The sequence below is a fragment of the Melozone crissalis genome, unplaced genomic scaffold (assembly GCF_028551555.1).
Source record: "Melozone crissalis strain CALT ecotype California unplaced genomic scaffold, PUWL_Pcris_2 ptg000016l_1, whole genome shotgun sequence".
NCBI classification, from domain to species: domain Eukaryota; kingdom Metazoa; phylum Chordata; class Aves; order Passeriformes; family Passerellidae; genus Melozone; species Melozone crissalis.
The window spans coordinates 23,989,588-24,010,105 of NW_026535794.1; the positions used below are offsets into that span (position 1 = coordinate 23,989,588).

Consider the following 20,518-nt stretch of genomic DNA (forward strand, 5'->3'; position numbering starts at 1 on the left):
TGACTTGTTGCAAACAATTTATTAGGGAGTAATAAATAAGAATTTAGCAGAAATGACTATACAGCAGTAAGGCATATTGATAGTATAGTTATATAGGCAACTGACATACCTTCCTAACATTTTCCTCTATTTTCACAAGAAAGTGCTATGTAGAGAAATGTATTTCTGATACCAGTGCCAAGTGATAGCAGGGATGCACAATGAAGAACCTGACTGTTGCATTATTTACCTTAAATAAATCATAACAATCCATGAAAATTTAGGCCTGTGAAGTTTAAGTAGAAAAGTACAGCTTGCTAAGAAGAATACAAAATACAAGTTTCCTGTTCATGTTTTAAACAGCTTACCACTTAAATTTCTTAAACTGCAGTTACTAGTAAGGTATGAGTAAAGTTACTATACAACAGCACAGTTCTTTACATTCATTTTAGCTTTATTTGAAAACTTAGAGGCAAGTGCTAATTTTTGTTTTTTATAAAAGCTTTTCTTTACAAAATATTGCACACTGTTTTTAGCATGCAGTTTACACGGAAGAAATAGTCAAGTGCACTTATAACCCTGAAATACAACCAGAAACTTCAAAGATTTGTGTTACAGATTCTATTTTAATGTACAAGGATATGTTTCAGACTGCATAGAATCCCACCTTACACTTGGGACCCAACTTGTGGAGCCCCAACCCTGACTCTACAAAGAGCAGACAGAATGCTTACAAACAGTTTCTTCTTTGTCATCTTCATTCCTGCATCCTGCACTGCTTTTAGCCTGAAGAAACTGAATTAATTAGTAAGAAAATTAATTTAAGAGAAATAACTTAGTACCTCCTGTATAAGCTTTTGTTACTGCATATGTGTTGCAATCCAGGGTAGGATTTATAAAACTTTCTGAAGTCCTCTGAGTAAGGTTCATCTGTAAGTCCCTGTCTCCCTCTCCTCCATACATACATTTTATATTGCACAGCAAAAGTAAAAATCCATTTTACAAAACAAGCATGCTAAACATTCAATATGGCTTCTGAATGACTTAAAGTATTTCCCTTCTGGCATCCTCATGCAGTATTTTAGAATAAATACGAATACAAAGTATGAGAAAGTTAAGAGTAAAAATAAAGCGAGCTAAAATGTTTGTCAGAAACCAAATAAAAAAAAAGAGTTTATCAAAAGTAGTTGCCGAAAGGTCTAACTGGTCTTTTAAGCATATTTATCAATAGTATCTTAAAAATAGAGGGTATCTACAAAATACTGCAACATATACCACCTCCTTGATGTTCCACACAATGACACAATTAAAGGTAAATAGGTTAACTGAGACTTGCTTAATGGCACTGGTAGTCCCATATTTCTCTGGGAACAACAGCTTGACTGGATTCATGCTCGTCAAACTTGGTAAACCATTTAGATTTCATCAGCTTTACTGGTTAAGCTCAAGCCCTACAATAGTTAATATATGAAACACAAAAATACTTATAAAAATAATAGATATGTTGTATAGTTTTTTTAAAAAAATAAACCATGCAGCTTCTGTACAAAGTTAAAAAACTGTACAAATTGACTTTTCTATTGTGTAAAATTCATATACATGGAAGTCCTGTCACGAGGAGGAACAAGTTGTTTTTTGCTCAGCCATTGGATGCCATCTCGTAACTCTTGTTCATTTCCATCACTCGTTTCTTTCAGTTGGCATTAGCTGGCCATTTAATTTCATCAGGAGCTTTACAACCAGTCCTGCCTATGTAAAGGGATGCAATTCAACTCTATCAATATTTCAGAACTATGACAATCAAGCACATGACAAAAGCAATTCTCAGCTTTGTCCAATCTCAAACTCCATTACTTTTGATCACAGAGTCAGTGGCTCCAGCTCTCTGAAACTCATTATATTTGGAATCAATCTAAGAGAATGAGGGATTAGGTATATGCAAGAAACAGTTTCAATTAAACAAAAGGTTTATCCTAATGATTATAGATGCATTTTATGTATTTTGAATTCTGAAGGTGTCACATGCTAAGAAAACAAGCAAACATTTTTTTAAAATAATTTTTGTGGGGGCTGGGCTTAGGGTTTTTTTATACTATGCAAGGGTGGTTAATCTCAAGAGAACAGAGGCTTGTGTATCTAATTTAGGAAAAAAAGAATTGAACATAAAGGATGTAAAATGATAGTGCTTACCTGTTTGGTATGTACAATAAAGCTCATTTTGTTTTCCAGACTGTGGATTTGAAAACACGTATCTCCATCTCCCAACTGCCACATAAAGCAACCGTACTTTAGGCTGAGGAGTAAAGCCTATGACCAAATGTAGGAAACTGTCACTCAGAAAATATCCTCCATACTTGCACACTGAACTTCCCTTCATTCACAAAGACAGAATTCAGACTTAAACCACTATGTTCCACAACACAGTTGTAGCTCATAAAGTAGTAAAATGAAAAAATACAAGACTTTGTTGGTGACTTATAAAGACCTTAAAATCTTGGAAATTTTCAGTCAAGTTCAACTAAACAGTTGGATAGGAAATCACTTCTAGTACAAAGATTTAAGAGAAGAGAATGAAGTTTTATAGTTATCACTGGCAGTTCACTTAAGCTGACCTTTGTTTCCATGTTGAGGAGGTGCAGCCCTTTTACGTTTACTCCTACATACACTTTGATGACTTTATGGCTACTTGAACTTGCTTTGGTGAATATCTGTCCTGTGAAAAAAGCTGCTCCATAAGTAGGAATTTCCCAGCAATTCTGCAAGAACATGCGCTGAAGGTGATGCATCTCCTTACTGACACCTTCACTGGTGCTGAGATTCTAAAAATAAAGAAACAATGGCAGTCAACAAGTCCTTCCAAACAGTTGTGACTGATTGAAGAAAATCCATTGTTCAGTGCAATTCCTACTTAATGCTTATTTCCAAAGTGCCTTCCCATCAACCATCTTCCTACAGCTAAATTAAACCTTGGAGCCATGGAAAGGCTCAAGTGCTAGAAGAGACTGAGGCAAAACCCAGATACCTGTAAGAGCCTTGGAAATCTGAGCACAGACACACAACCTCTGAAGGGCCCCACAGCTTTGTCTCTCCCAGAAGTAACTGGGACTTGGGATCAGCAGCTATGCACCCATCTGACACCAAATGCATCACAATCCTTAAAAGTAGGTATTCTTCCTTCTTTTAAGGAGTCCAATCCAGTGAGACATGGTAAGATGAGCAAGTACCCCCTTCCAAAAACATGGATTGTTTTTTCTTTTCTAAGCAAAAGAGAGGTGCAGATCTCTTTTCATTAATGGAGCCTTTGTTCAGAATGAGACAGGCTTCTGTTCCTTCCTCTTCAGTAAAGTGCAGCAGCCAGAACAAACTATTGCTGGAATGCTCCTTAAACCAGAATGGTAACAACCACTCTAACAAATAAAAAATTGGCTGGGCCGTGGACAAGATCAGATGGCACAGACACAAGGAAGAACACAAATCTTCAACACTTAGGGGGCCATGACTGTGGGTGTGGTAGACAGGATCAGCCTCTCTGGATCCATACCCTGCCCTACAGCTTGCCTGAATTCCACACAGCCATTTCTAACATGTAAAATCTTCAGAACAAAAGACTGCAACTTCTTTCCTCTTCTCCCCATGCCCCACACCCCAAAATAATGTCTCAAAAGCAGAAGTCAAGAAAACAATGCTCATTCTTACATATGATTTGATGACAGAGTAGATGACTTTGCTACACCATAGTCTTAGACCATCACCCCCTCCTTCATCTTTATTAGAAAGAATAGGAATGATCTGCTAATTTCTGACAAAAAAGGTGTGAGCACCAAAAGGAAGTTTATGACTGAGTAATCTCATCTCAAAAAGAGGAGCAAGGTTTGAAAACATTCACTAGGGGCCTCTGCAATGTTTCCTGGCAGCTGCCTTTAGTGATGCACATCAGCTGGTACACTTCTTCTTCTGACATACCTCACTTTTTCCACAATTACTTGTGAAGACCACAAATTTAATCTGACCTCATTTGGAACACACAGCCCTCAGTTAGATGCATTTTTACACAAGCAGCCCATATGCAAAAAATTTAAAACTTTTGCTCAGTGAACTGCTCTAAACAAAGGAGCTTGTGGGTGGGTGTGTGTCTGTGTGTGTGTGCACATGCACATCAGCAGCACTACCTGGCCCTTAAGATACAAGTTACACTGACAAAAAGGACTTTGGGGATCTATTGCTACAAGCAGACATGGAAATTTAAATCAGAGTAGATTTTTTCACACCTATGCCCGAATTGGAATTATGCCCAATACAGGGCATTGAAGGTGAATGAACAGATAACAAACACATTTACTTCTAACAAAGAGATCTGTATCTGTACAAGAAATATATTCCAACAACCCATCCCAAAAATTCAGAGCATACACATTTTTAGCTTTTTATACCAGTATTTCTGTTCATTAATTGACAACCAAATAGTCCAAAATGTTATCTTACCTTGTATTCATGAAGTATCCTGTTTGTCCAGTGAGGAGCTTTGCTTTTTAGTTTAGTTATTGGTACGATCGATTTAAGATTTTCTTCACTAAGAGAAAAGAGGAACAAAATCTTTCTTCACTAAACAAAGCAAGAAAAAAGAACAATGTCTGCCACAGTGTACCTTCAAGTCATATACTGAGCTAGACAGTCAGCTCCTACTCCATCTTGCCTCTCAGATGAGATGGTTTCCTAAGATACACTGCAATTCTGCACCGTTAATGAAGATCCAGCTTTACATTATACACTCTGTGTCACACATCATGGACAGGGCATGGAGAGAAAATGCCAACAGAACACACAACTCACACTTGGCTAGAGAGCAGTTTGGTGAATTCCAGGTTGGAAGCCAGAATTATATACAAAATGCCATTTAAATCAGCATATCACATACTCAGAAAATATGACAGACTGTAGATACTCTTCCTTCCACTCCTGCAGTCAGCACTACCAAGGACTCAGCCCAATTAATTTCCATGTTGAAGTTATATATTACATGACATGAAAGAGAAGCTACTTACATCAACTGCGTTTTTTAAAAAACCCAAAATGTAGGAAACAAAAAAACCTAAAAAGAATGCAAGCCTTTACTAGTTTGCTTTCATGTACAATTAAGACAGTCTCAAGACCTAGTGATGTAAGCTGTTTAAACTGTATTTGGCAGTATATATGCTCTGCCAAGCAAAAACCCTGCACAGGACAGTCTATCATATCTTTAAGGTCAAGGATACTCTCATACAAACAATAACTAGGGATGTATTTTTGGAATTACCAGTCTTTTAATGAACATTTATGTCTACTACAAAAAGAAAAACAGATTATGAAACTCCTCATCTGTATGAAGAAGAATTATGTGAATGTGGATGGAAAGCATGTCCAGATGGCTTTTCATCTAGCCCAACCTATCACTGCAGGTAGTCCTGTCTGTAGAGCCAAACATTTCCACTGAGCAGGATGAATTTGGAGCCACAGTGCTGATAGGCCTCAGTGTGGAGAGGAGCACCACCCTGCAGCTGCTGGGAGGCAGCAGGGAGTAGTTTCATACAAAACTCAGCTGCACTGAGCTGCACACTCGTACAGGAGGGCAGTGCCACTTAAATCCTGTTGCCCTCATGCTCCATTGACTGGCTGTGCAACTGCAGGACAATACATGCAAAAGCCCATCAGGCCAGGGCAGCTCAGCTGATGCTGTGAAAAAGAGAAGATGAGAAGCATAGCAGCATTCCAGAACAGCACAGCTGCTGTTCCATGAATGAAGTGAGGTGGAAACAGCAGGGGGTGAAGGTGCACACAGAAGAGAACTGGAATCCTCATGGGCTCAGATACTGCTGCAGAAATGTATGTGGGAAGAACAAGCCATCCCAAAATAGCTCAGCTACTGTTCTGCTGGCACGCAGAGAGAAGGGGAGAGAAAAATACCATCTGGCTGAGCCCTACTGGTGCTATGGGTTTGGCTAATTTAGTACAGCATTTCTCCTACAAATGACAGAAGAGACACAATATCACTGCATGGTCTGTGCAAAGAGGGAAAATCAATCCCAGACATTGGTCCAACTGCCATAGTAAGATGTTTCTTCAACATTGCTCAAGGCCTCAGTCCTGTCAGAACCCTTCAATAAATACTCTTGTTTATTTTGGTATTACTGTATCTCAGGACAGCTGTCACACACTACAGAACCTCCACCCCTCTGTCTAGGACTACAGTAATTAAGATTAATACATTTTCACACACAATGCCCAACTTCCATTAATGCTATAAGGGTTACATGATTACTGTGAACTATAGCTTAGTGATGAAGAAAACCAACAAATATATCATACCTAAGGTTTCAGGGTTCCATAGGAAGTGTTATCTAAAAATACTTAATCTAACCCATAATTTTAAATTTTAAACACATACTTACTTTAGAAAGCCCTGTTTATGTTTCTTGCTCTCATAATTTCCATAGACTATTTGTAGAAGCAGACTTGCCAGTGTAATCAGTTTTGCATCAGGTGATGTATAAAAACCTTTCAGTAAATTATATCTGGCCTCATCAAAAAGTATAAGAATAGCCAAGGGATCCTCAATCTGTTAAAAAGATTTAAATAATATTATTTCTTTGTAAAAAGGAAAGTAAGCTTAGAAACTATGAATTGCATTTCTCACTGATTCAGAGACAGAAAACAAAGGTGTGATCCTGACTGAAGTGTACATTTTAGTGGTGCTTTGTAATAGAAGCATTGTTTTTCATTGACTTACTTCAACACTTCACTGATCTAACACACAAATAAAAGGCAACTAGCACACCATGCCCAATCAAAAAGTTCACAGATAAATAATAAATTCATTTTTGGTAATAAATTCAATAAATTCATTTTTGGTAATATGTTTGAATAATACCATTGAAATGGACCAATTAAATAACTGAAAAACAGCACAAGGAATAAAGTCAGGCAGGTTGTTTTTAGCTGTATGACAGACAGAGACTGACACATGGAGACATTGGATAAACCCAACTGAGAGGGTGATAGAGAGAGAACAAAGAGATGGCAGGAAGGCAAGAGAGGAAGAGAAGAATGTGAAAACTCAAACCATTATAGAAAAGGAGATGTCAGGTTTAAATAAGTGTGGAAATTACTACAGTCAGTATACACACTGAGTGTTGATGGTTCAAGTGTTGTGAGTCTGACCATATTTTCATTCACTTCCAAGTGCTGACCTTTTTTTCTATTTCCAGTGGAAGTCTCACATCCCTTCTCAGGAAAAGCTGTGAAGTTTCCCTTTGAGGATCCAAGTTTGTCAGTTCAGTGAATATTTCAGGCCAGTCTCGAATATGCTGCAAAGGCTTGTGATATGGCTTCAGCTGGAGACCTGAAAAATAACAGGTTTGTTTCCAAATAAAGAAACAGAATAACCCAGCACATACACACACACACATATATACACATAATTAATTGCTGCACCCAACCCAGAGTACCTGAAATTGAGGACTCATTAACAAGCATTTTCCTATGTTTTCTAAACTGCTGTATAGAAAAGGTTTTGAAAATATGGATTTCTTGACAAAACTCTTAGCATCAATTTACTACATGCCATAGTGTTTAAACTTTGTTATTTTCCGTTTCTCAGGAGTGAAGTGCTATTTTAAAATTAATGGAGTACCAAGATTGGCCTTAAAAACACAATAATAAAACTTGAGAGACTCTTGTCTCTATTATTGTAGAGAAATACAGAAAAATATAAAGTCCATTAATCTTATTTCTGACAGAAAAATACAGATATAATTTATCTTATAAATGTATTTGCCCTTTTTGTATATATATAAAAACCATAAACTTTTCAGAACAGACATTCTTCTTTTCAGAAGACATTGTTCTTTGTAATCTGTAAAATGTCTTGATTCTTAACAGGCTAAAGTCAATCAATGTTTCATGTTCTCTTGTGTATTTGAGAGCTGAGAAATTGATACAGAGCTTTCAGCTACAGCCCTGTTATGTACTAGAGTCTGCATCTTTGGCTTACTCACTCACCCTGCCTGTCCTTGGGTTATCACTTGCCTTTTCCTAGGAGTGAGGTTTAGGAAGCTCCATCTGCCTAAACCTATTTCACACTGTGCCATTTCACATCATGTGAAAAGTGTAAATGGATACATTATAGCACAACATCTTTCACTGGGAACAATCTGTTCATTTAACTTATCCATCTTACATTCAAACACACAAAAGCATCATCTGTTCCACAAGCAAGAAACCTACTGTCCTTACAGTTGTACACAAACTGCAACATACTTTATAATGAAACTTGTCCATTAGTTGTTTGAAGCCATGAATCAGGAGCTCATTTTCAAATCTAGGCTAAATATCTGGAGAATTACTTGTTGTTACACAAACAATTTATCAGCGATCTCTTCTCCTCAAATACCTCAATGATTCTAGGAAAACATTACATACATATTTAGAAAAGGCAAAAGCAGCAAGACTTTAACCCTCAAACACTTCCTTTTCTTCACATTAACATCTATGTTTAGCTGAGGGTTCAGTAGTCATGTGGCAATACAGCAAAGTAAAAAGGCCAATGGTGTGACACTGGAAGAAAAAGATTAAAGAAAAATAAAGAAAATATTTCCTGCAATAATTAGAGCTACTGTAAAAAAATATGTAAAAATACCACTGTAGCATTGGCAACAGTAAATAAAGTTTTAAATGCAAGGCTTCTGTGTTAATGACACTCTCAACACAGTATCCATCCACAAACCACAACTGAGCTTTGTAATCCACAAGGTGTCCCATAGCTATCATGTTGCAGCAGTACTGTTGACCACATTCTCTGAAAAATACCCAACCACACTCGTTGACTCTTTTGGGCTTCTACTTATCTTCTAGTATATATATCAAATAAAAACTATAACATCTTTTTATTTAGATCAGAAATACAAAAAAATACCATAAATATAAACAAGACATTTTACATCAGAATTCTCTCCCATCAAATATATTTGAAACTTGTGTATCAAAAATTATTTTGGTGCAAACCACAGGAAAATTCATATGATTAAAGGACCTAAAGAAAAAACATTAATCATCTTACTTTAATTTGTAGTTTTAAAAAGACTAAACATTGGTAAAACAACTACATGCATCCAAACTCAGTCTGGGAAGAAAACTATGGATAAATCCAGGATAAGCTACTAGAAAGGCCTATGACAGGCAAGGTGCCCTGTAACAGAAAGGCAACCTGGAACAGCCACATCTTCCTGGATGAAATACATGATAGGTGCCAGAATGATACAGTCAGACCTACTGAGGGTACCCAAAGTAAAAGCTAAAACAGAAGCTCTCCACAGCTCTGAAAGCAGTTTGAGGACATCAGGCTGTGAAGCCTGTCAGAGAGGATGCTTCCTACTCTCCTAAGACAGCATTACTTTCTCCTATAGGCAGAGAAATAAACTATGATAAACCCTCAAGTATAACCACTGTCCCTTTTACTTACTGAGGTTCTCAGAACAGATCCAGATAGTGAAGTACTGCTGAGTTTCCTGGGACAGGCGCATGCCCTCCATTATCTGCTGGACAGTTGTGTTGTTTCCGTGCTTCAGCTCCACAGAGCGATACGAGCCATCCATACGATAAATCCGTGCCTTCTCATACTACAGAAATCAGGAACACATTACACAAACCATTTGTTAAAATCCTTTCTGTTTGTGTTTTTATCAGCAACATCTATAATGTTGGGAAAAAGAACATTGCACAACTCGTACATATTTATTATTGACCCAAATTGCTTGTTTCATGTTCTGTGCAAGTTCTTATACTGTGTTTTTTACAACAGTAACTCCAAGAAAGATCTTGCTGCTATTCTGAGGACCTCTGTTGAACTCAAAGGCAAGTAGGTATTTAAAAGTTCCCTGAGGGATCTGGGCTCAGCTGCCTATGCACATCCCAAAATGTTCACTTTGCTATTACTGGCAGGTTATGAATTTTTCCACCCTATACTAAAAAGACTTATTTTTAGAGGGAAGCACCACCCTTTACTCAGAACCTACAAGAATACAATCTCACTAAATCTTATAGTGCTCCTGTAATAGAATCTAAATAAATATTATAAATAATCATTTTCCCCTTCAGAACTCCCATAGTTTTCACTGAATTGCATGAGCCCCCAGCATGTCTCCTGAAAGACATACATAAACATAAATCAGGTGCCTAAAGCATACATGCACAAGTCATAAATCTAAGAAGTGTCTTGTTTTCCTTTCTGTAACTGATTGGATGTTTCAGCTGCTTGAATAAAAACATTTCAGGAATTTGTTATTTCTCTTCCTCAAATCTACTAGGTCATCAAGAATTGAGTTCCTAAAAACTTCTGGAAAAAAAAGATGGACGGCTTGGAAAATGGCAACTGATTGAAAATGAGGTCAGAATGGAAAACATCAGTCTATTTTTGCTTCAGTAGTCACTGTCATTCCTACTGCAGAAGTTTATAGGAGAATTTATACCTTGTATTAATTAAATAGCAATAAGTGACAACATAGCATCACACATTACACTCTGAAATGTACTTAAAACATGTCCATTAGTCTTTAGAGTCATTAGACACACCATCACATGATCTACGGCACAATAAGATCCTTAAAATGAAGGTCAGTTCCTTCCTTAATTATTTTGGAAATCATTCATGCAGAGTGAAATGAAGATAATTTAAAACATCTTGAAAAACTGACAGGTTTAGTACCACCTACTTACAGGGATAGGTTGCAGCTGAAGTCAAAGAAAAGAAACAAGTGGGTTTATATCATTTGACTAATTTTAAATCTACTTCAGGGTAAGAGAAATTGCATTGTAAATTTTGTTTCCTATCCTGGCTAAATCCCCACTGGCTGCCCAGGAAGCCTGCACTGAGGCTTTAGCTGATGAAAAGCCTATTTCATAGAAGCCTACATTTAGTCAGGTGAATGCTCCTGCTTATCAACATATAATAATGCATAAAGAAAGCTGATGGATGCATGATCAAAATTAGACATAAAATCAGTAGCTGATGTGATTCTCCTACAAATAAATTGGGGCATCATGTTTACATGTCTTACATGTATTTCTTGAGCCATGGAACAGAGCAGAAACATTTAAAGAGACAAAATGCCAGTTTGCCAATAGTTACACTAACAATTTCAATGTGCTGCACATTTCCAGTAACAGCTGGAACTGACTCCATCTCTTCTAAAAGATAAGGTGTAAATTAATTATAAACTTTAAAATATTTAGAAAATAAACTCATACAGGTTTATTTATGGCTTCCTTCAGTAGTTTTGCAGCTTCTTCCCACTCATTTTGTTTGTTCTCTTCACAGACATTCAGTGGAGATCTTCCTTGTTGATCAGTGATGTGCTACAAACAAACAGAAACACCAATTCTACATTGATTTCACTGGAGGCAGGTAAATATTCACATATTTTTGAGATAATTAAAATCCTTGAGACCAGAGTTCAAACATTTAATTGATACACACTGGGAAAAGCAGAGGTAATCAAAAACATCTAACCATTTTTCAGTAATTGCTACACAAAATCATTAATCTGACACCGAAATATTTCTCATAGACAAGCTAGAAATTGTTGCTAAATCTGCTATTTCTATACACAAACAGGACTTACTCTGTCAATTTCGGGATGATTTAGTAGAATTTGTACTATTTCAGCATGCCCACCTCCAGCAGCAAAATGAAGAGGAGAGCTAAGTTGACCATTCAAAAGATTTGGATTGCATTTCCCTTTCTCCAACAGCATTCGAGTGGCTTCAACTTTTCCATACCTACAGACATATTTAAATCAGAACAGACACAGCAAATACATAATAATTCTTTTCAGATGTTCCTAATTATGAAAAAAGTTTTTTCAGATGGTCTTATTTATGAAAAAGTGTGGCTTTTTCCACACTGAAGAGTTTTTAGCTTTCAAATTACACCAGATACAATTGAACATAATTAAGTTTGTAGAAATTAATATCAGTTCTACACGTCTTTGGTAATTACTGGTCTAGTAACCATTGACTGGATTCATGATAGACACACAGAACCTTGCTTTAAGCTAGCTAAGTTTGGGTAATTGCAGCAATTCAGTCATGGCAGAACAGAGTCCAGCTTTGTCTGGAAAAAAATAATCAGTGTGAGAATCAGAGTTCAGCTTCTGCTTGTCACACAGATGGATCCTGAAGATTCTTAACCCCCATGCTTATAACTGGTAACTCTTGTGTATATTTGATGTATAAAGTATTTACAAACTTTCTGACAAACACTAAAAAGCAAGTAAGAATGTGGGCTTTTTTAAATCAAGTTTGATTTTCCCATTATTCCTATCATCAGACATACTGACCACTATATATACCAAAGACTAACTTCCATGAAGATAAAACAAAAGCATTTTTATGACTGAAAAAAGCTTTCAAGGAGACTTACAGATTAAATCACAGAGTTATAGTCAGACATGTTGACCTCTGTAAATCACTTAGTCCAGCTTCCCACTTAAAGTGTGTCCAGCACCAAAACATGCTCAGCTCAGCTACTGCTGTGCTGTAAAACTGCTCACAGGCTTAAGCCAACACAGACTGTGAAAGTTACCATGCTAAAGCAGACCCAGTGCCTCCAACAGGAATTAGAATAGTCAGGAGAGATACAAGAGGCAGTAAGTAAGTGATGACAGGATCTCCACAACTGGTCTCCCCAAAAGCCATTCAAATTAAAATTATCTCAAAACCTGAAGCAATGCTTCTCTTCAGAAGTTTAACACTAGCATACATTATAATGAAAGCATAAAAACTCTAGAGGGTTTTTTTTTCAGTTTTTCTTTTGGAGGCTGATAAATTACATAAATGAAGCACTAAAGAATCATGACAGCTAGAATGCACTTGACTGGCAAAACTATGCTTGACTCACCAGCATGCATAATGGATTGGTGCCCAGTGGTCACTATCCAACTGATTAACAGAAAACTTTTTATCCAGAAGGTGGCTTAGTAAATCAGAGTCTCCTTCACAAGCACTGCGGTGAAGAGGGAAATCATCTACCCACTGGTGTTCCCTAGGAATTAAAAGGGGAAGCAGGAAAAACACCATTCAGAATATTACAATTGTTGAGAACATCAACTTTTAAAAGTTAACTAACATAGCACTAACCATAGATCTACATGAAGAATAAAAGAGAAGTTCATGCAGCTAAAATGTGCCAGTATTCATACAAATAAGTTTTTTGTCATGCAGAAATCAAGCCACAGCTGTATTTATTAGAGTAAGAAATGCTTCTCTAATGTTTATAATTTACACCTTTCTTGATTGATCCTTTAACTGTTGTGTTTCAGTACTTTAAGATTTCAAGTAGAATTTCATTTAAAATATGTATTTCTACAGTGAAGCATAAAGTAATAGGAATCTCATTTTAAGTCTACCAAGTGCTACTGTAAAATAAAACAAAACAAAATTATCCATTAATGAAAACGGAATGTAACATAATACTTGTCCTCTGTGACACTGCTCATGCTACGTTGCCACTTTTCTCTTTTGGGAATCTGAATCTTTGAATAGTCTGGGGCTCCAAGGCCAAAGTATGGATTTATTACCACCTTGTCAACCTGTGAAGACATAAATTTAAACACAACTGAAAAAATATGTTACTGAGATTTGGCTACACAATGCCCCATTCCAGTCAGGTGTTCTCTTAAAACCAAAGTTATTTTATAATAACATTTTATAATGAAAGAGAATTATGATCAAATATGAGGATTTGAAAAACTAGTGCACACTTACTGCTAAATAAACAACTCTGATGTGAGCACACACTCTTATCAAATAATTGAATGAACTCTAAAATGAAAATGTATGTCTGTTTCACAAATACAAAATGAAAATATAGTTCTTACCCTATTGGTATACTGAAGGTCAGATCCAAACAAAGGATTATAGATACACATATCTGCTTTCTCCAATGCCAGCATTTTACTCTTTATTTCCAGGGCAGTATAACCCATGTGCAATGAGCTCTCTGTTTGACCAGGTTCTATAGCATAGGCAGGGTTTATTACATTTGTTTTAATTCTTTCAAGAGGAGATGGTCTGAATAAAGCCGGGATGGAGTGAGACTGGGTGTGCCGTTCATCCAACCACCTGCAGGAGAGAATGGGCAAGTAATTAATTTTCAGGTAGAAAAGGATCATTTTGGTCATGCTGTCCATTATTTTCTTTGATTAGGGATTGCACATATTTAAATTTAAGAAAAAATATTATAATTTGCACAGCCAATTTTATAAGACTAAATTACTCCCTGAATGTGAAATTTGTTAACCACACTCAGTTTAACAGTTGTATTTGCTCAATTCTGTGTGGATGCAAACTCTTAAAGAGAAGGAAATTATACACTAACAGTAACACGGGTTATAACCACAAAACCACACTAACATTTCATTTACTTTCAGTTTATTACCAGTACCACTCTGAACAAATTCTGAAACTTAAAGCTGTTTTATTAAGGGTGAGTTTCACTGTCTGTACTGACTTAAGCTTTTCAACTCACGTGTTTCATTAGGGAAAGACAGGAAAAGGCAGCAAACCAGAAGGTCCAGTTTTTAAACTGCCAAGTCTTTTTCACATAGGCTACCACCTGCATTTTTATAAAGCTCTCCTGAAGTTTATTCTCTTCTCAGTGCACTCCTACAGACAGTACTGAAGAGCTTTAGAGCTCTCTTATTCTGTGCCACCAGGGGAAGTCAGTACTGTACACCTGCTGCATTTTTCCCACTACATATACAATGTAACACAGGGCTCACGACAAGTTGTTCATCTCAAGTTTTGGATAAATACGTTCTTACCAAATTGTTAAATTGTTTTAGTGTTATATTAAGTGGTGTATTAAAGGTCTAAAGGCAGGTTTGTATTTAGGTTTCTGCACATGCTTTCTCATAAGCTTGAGGTAAAAATGTGCTTTGCTGGAATACAATAAATTCAGTTTAGTGATTGAGCCTGGAAGTAGAAGAAAGAGAAGTAAGTACATGCTTGGGACATCCACTGACAGACCACTTGGATCTTGTCTGTCCCAGAAGCATATGTAAGGATGGCAGAAGATAATCTGCAGTTCTCTGCATTTGCTTAAGCCTATTTTTAAGTCCTAAATCCAAGCTATAATGTCCTGCAAAATCAGCATTCTCTTCACTTACTTATGGTCCTGGCAGAAAGAACAGTAAAATTGTAGTCATTGTGCTATAAACACCCTCTAAGGTATTTTCAGGCCTTTTTTCTAAATATTTGGTAAATAAATTAGATATGGCAGTTTGAATCTTTGAGAAGGATTGTTTCAGATTATGTACATAGAGAATAAAAAAATATAAACTATTTTCTATTATACCTCCAAGGGTTCTTGTGAAGCTTGAAACACTTTTAAGCAGAACTTAGAGCCTGAAGGCATTCAGCAAGCAGCAAATAAATTTACCTGATATGATGGTATATATGGAAATACTATAACTCTACTAATAAACTGTAAAAACCCTAAACACAGAACCTTTTAGGTAATAGCCTGTAGCATGAGTTTTTACATTAGCCAGAGGTTTCAGCTAACTTTATTACTGCAAATAAGTTCATACACAAGTGTGCCTGGTATTTCTTGGTTAAGGGTACATTAAAACAAAACAACAAAAAACCCCAAAATAACAACAACAACAAAAAAACCCCAGTAAAACAAAAAAAAAACCTGTTCATGTATTCAAACTACTATAAATGTGGCTAAACAACTAATCACCTTTCTGAAAGTTAATTCCCTACTGCAAATAAATTTGTGTGTCTGGGGAAGATGCACTCCCTTTCTATAGGGAGATTTAATTTAAATGCAAATCTTAATGGTATACAATTACAGGATATTTTTACTTCACTCTGGCAAATGTTCTCACTCAAATGACAATTATGTCATTTACAGAAGATTAAACATTATGATTTTACAAAACATTCACTGTGAGCATGAACTCCCAAAAAGCTACTTGATTTAGATAAACACACCATTCTTGAGTTTGCAAAAAAGAATTTTAGAAATATGTTGTCAAGGTTTCAATTTCTGATAAACATGAAGAAAATACCATGATGATTTCCTTCTTAACCACAAGAATGCTATAAAAACTATGTGTTACATTGACAAATTATCTTTTTAATATATATTTATATTTTGATATAAAATATCAAAGTTTTCATTTTAATGTATTTTTACTGATGGTGTCTCTTACTTATCCAAGGCAATTAACATTTTTGCAGTAAGTGTAGCAAAGTGTGTGCTGGATTCACTGCAGACTCTCATGATGTCTTGTAAACAGTAGAACACAGGGCATCCAGGACTGTATGTGTATTTCGTATTATCTAAAAAAGAAACATTCTCTGAAGACACATCCATGAGAAGAATCTTATTTTCCCTTCTGCATCTTTTGTAGTTACAAATCCCTAATTAAGACTATAACTTTAGACTAGAGTGACTTAATTTTCTCTAAATAATAATTGATAGCAATTACATACAATCTTTACATAGCAATACACAATGGTATCTATTTGATAGATTTTATCAAGTCTTGTAAGTAAGGCAAAAATGAAGAAGTTTCCCCAAAAGGACACATTTTACTTCAATGTTTTTTAAAAATACTTTCTTGACAAGTAATTTCCTTGGCTTTCTAAAGAATCTGTTTACTGTTTAGAGACTTATTTATTCTTCTCTGAGTACAGAATACTGAACTGAGTAGGATGTCTTAGAGTTGCATTCAGCAAATTCTACACAAGGCCTGTGTTTTGAAATATAACCAAATGTACAAATGCTGCTTGAAGCAGAAGTGTGCTATTGTTACAAAAACAAAGGCAATACATTAAACCAAAGTTTTCTTCCTTGATTTTAAGTAACTTCTTCAAAGTTTAAAATATTCAGAGAGTTTTGCACCTGCCTGCACCTGCAACTTTTAATGTTTAAATATAGAAAAAGCCATATATCATATTAAAATATATCAATATCTCATATATTATATAGATAGAATTATAAATTTAATCACATATCCATGAGATAGATATATACAACTTATATATGTCATATAAAAAAATGAACCCTCAAGTGAACTTTGCTAAAATGGGTGCAGCTTCATAAATCATGCCCAATGTTACCTTTCACAACAGTTGGAACAATGTAAAGAGATGCCTCCTGGCCTGCTTTCTCTCCATCTAGAGGAAACTTCTTCATTAACACCACACGCTTTCCTAGCACATTATTTAAAAACAAAAAACAGACAAGCCACAAAACAATTAATTAATCATCAAAACAAAGAAAAAATCTAGAGTTGGCTATCTGAAAGCTTACCAGCCTCAATCTTCCTACTTTCTAGGAAGAAAAAATTATGATTATGAGCTAAAATCTAAGGAAAGTGAAGAAAATTTATATACATATGAAAAACTAAAGAACATAAACATGTATATACTCATTAACATGAAAAATTATATGACTGTAGTCCTTTTTAACTTATCCAACCTCAGCTGCATATTTTAGCAGTGTACAAACTAAGCTGGGCATAACTAATGCTTGGGCCATCTGACTGAGTCGAATTAAAACTCTCCAGACTATGTAAGGAACAGAGTATTTGGTTTTAGAAGGCATTCCTCTATGTGTATTAATTCTGTTACTCTGTGTTTGCTGCATTATTAGCTCTGTTACATCCACTGAGCTGCAGTTATTGCCACCTGCAATATTTTACCACGTAAACAACAGAGATGAAGTCCACAGCAAAGACCAGAAGTCCTTTAGTCATTTTACTTTATACCAACCTGGAATGCAACAGGCAGGCTAAAACAAATTTGTCAGCACAAGTGAGATGTTCTTTGTTAGATCAGCTATGTAACAAGGGAAAAAAATGATACAGTTTTGCTAGAAATATTTTCATATAGATACTGTCCCCTGAACAATTGACTTTATAATCCGTCAGTTCTCTAGTCAAAGTCAAGTTTTAGCTTAAGTTATGGATGCAAAAGTCACTTTGATCTGGTTTACTGGAAGTTTAGCTATAAATCTAAATTTGAGGTGAAGAAGCAGCACACACAAATATTCATTTATTAACAATCACTTAGTAAACATTTTATAGAGTTGGAAGGAAAAGAAAAACACAGGTACACGAAAAGTTTTAGCTGTATAGTTGGCTTAGGTTTTTTTGATGAACCTCAAAATGTATCTTCTTTCTTTATACTAATTTTATGCTTTTGCACAACTTTGCCATGCCAATTTAAAAAACATTTTATTAGTGCTATCAATAGTATATTAGATTAAAATGGTTTTACCTTTAATACCCTGATTGGCTGGTGAAATTGGTTTGGTGGCTTCTAATACATAATCCAAGATGCTCTGGGTTATCTCAGTGCCTCCTTGAAGCTTAGTTTCTAGCAAAACTTTCTTTCTTTTTTTCTTTTGGCCTTCAATGGGAACTTCAAGCAGCAAAATCTTTCAAACAATAATGAAACCAAAGAAGTTTAAGCGCAGAACTTAAAAACTACTACTACTACTACTACTATTATTATTATTATTATTATTATTATTATTATTACTATGCCACTGTAAAAGCAGTAACAAAATTCGAGTACTAAATGTTATTATTATTATTATTATTATTATTATTATTATTACTATGCCACTGTAAAAGCAGTAACAAAATTCGAGTACTAAATGTTGAGGAGTAGAATGGTGAAGTCAGAATGACCTCTGCAGCAGACTAAAGAGTAAAAGACAAGGCTACATTCTCTTCCATTATACTATTACTTATTTACTATACTATTTAAAAAGCCAAATAACTAATACATAAAGAAAAGAAATAGTTTTACTTCATAGGATTTAGCTCGATATTCCCGAGAATTGAGGCTAGCAGTATTTTTTGGACGAATCACAGCAACGTATGCCTCTCCAATGTTTTCTGGGTTTCCCATCTCTCCTTCTTACTTTATCACTGGAAATAATAAATTAACAGGAAGAAAAGGTTCAGCTGAAAAAAACATCCAACAGCACACTAAACTTCAGGATGCAGTGCTCATATCCACTGATGCTTTGCATTATTCATTTATTGTTTTTTAGCTGGAGAAATGCCAGTGGCTGATATAATTCTGCTTCCTTTTCATGAAAGGGGGAAATAGGATGTCATAAAGATTTGATACAAATAAGCTTGTTCTCTAACCCATCTTTAAAATTAAAGCAATGTATTTTTTTCCACTTTGTAACTATTCCCCATTTTGCAAACCAGACAGAAGGCCAAAGAAATTTTGAACTCTGGAAAAGATGTGAAATTGAAAAAGAATGCCATTTCAAAGTGACAAGCACTGTGATTTATAAATTGTGCTGTAACAAGTATTGCACTTCTATGAGTTCCACATGTATTTCAAGAAAATACCTGCTTTTAATCTCCCCCTGCAAAGTAGAACACAGTCTTGCCTACAGCCAAGTAACAAAGCTGATAAAAAAAAACTATAATATGGATTCATTTGCTTAGTTTTATTTCAGTGGGGCTGCAAACTGGTGCACAATTAATTCAAATCAAGTTTCTAAAAGGAATACATCTTTAGATTCTAAAAACATGAATAGAAGCATTTAGATTTAACAAAAAGCTTTGCTTACCCTTCTGTTAAACCAAGGTGACAATTCCTAAAATCACAAAATTTTACGGAAATTATATGGAAAACCTCCTAAAGCAAAATCACATATCAGCTTCCAGAAAGAAGGTTATGTCTAACCATTTCCACCTTCCAGCTGATCATTTTCTTCATCTGCAAATGAACGCCATTTCATTCCATAGCATCAGTAAGCACATGCTTTTTGCAGATTAATTCCTCCACATATTTTAAGTGTTAGTGTTTCTAGCTTCTCCACCTCTTCTAGAAGAAACAGAGGTCTTCAGATTCCTATGCCCTTAGTCCAGTATTTTTCCTGGGACCAAGACTACCTGAAAAGATATCGAAAAAACCTCAACGTAAATAACAAGCATGGATATTTTCACCATCAGTTAAGATAAATACCTTAGTTAGAGGATTCAGTGATGGTATGTGAACAGTATAATATCTGGAGAGAAACAGCTAATGATTTGCAGTAGCAAATTTACAGTATTTACATTAGTATTAAGTATGCTATTTACAGTAGCATCTAAAACCATGAAATAAGCAACATGCTGACTTACAAGAGCTCCTACTTTAGGATATTAAGAATTTTAAAAGGAAAAAGAAACACCCATCCCTTATGCACAGCTGGGAATGATCTCCTCCTTGGGTTTCCTTACACGTGCTTGGATACACAGGGTTTGGGTCATAGGCTTGGTATATACGCACTGGTACGGCCGGGTCACCTGGATGACAGGTGGCGGGACAGGTGAATAAGCAGTGGGGGAACTCCCTCTGCCACTGCTCTGCACTAAATCCAGTGCAGAATAAGCATGTCTGTGAAACCGACAGCGCTGAGACTTGCAATATGACTCCAGAAAACAAAAAGTGAAGATTAAGGGGGTGGGGAGCGAGGGGT

The 20,518-nt window shown here is 35.8% G+C and overlaps 1 protein-coding gene across 3 annotated transcripts; it reads right to left on the minus strand.

Annotated features, from left to right (window-relative positions):
• KRIT1 (KRIT1 ankyrin repeat containing) lies at positions 1 to 20,287 on the minus strand. 3 transcript variants are annotated; one of them, XM_054273790.1, is made up of 17 exons: positions 19,741 to 20,287; positions 18,841 to 18,962; positions 18,304 to 18,463; positions 17,143 to 17,235; positions 16,230 to 16,359; positions 13,887 to 14,130; positions 13,483 to 13,598; positions 12,908 to 13,051; positions 11,631 to 11,787; positions 11,257 to 11,364; positions 9,473 to 9,629; positions 7,203 to 7,354; positions 6,405 to 6,571; positions 4,462 to 4,549; positions 2,592 to 2,798; positions 2,170 to 2,286; positions 1 to 1,728 (listed from the first exon to the last, which is right to left on the minus strand). In XM_054273790.1, the coding sequence occupies exons 2-17, from the start codon at positions 18,940 to 18,942 to the stop codon at positions 1,660 to 1,662; spliced, it is 2,211 nt and encodes a 736-aa protein (XP_054129765.1). In that variant the 5' UTR covers positions 18,943 to 18,962; positions 19,741 to 20,287; the 3' UTR covers positions 1 to 1,659. The 3 variants fall into 3 exon arrangements, with proteins under 3 accessions (XP_054129765.1, XP_054129764.1, XP_054129766.1); XM_054273789.1 differs by having other exon boundaries at positions 19,625 to 20,286; XM_054273791.1 differs by lacking the exon at positions 17,143 to 17,235 and having other exon boundaries at positions 19,625 to 20,287.
• Between the last annotated feature and the right edge of the window lie 231 nt (positions 20,288 to 20,518).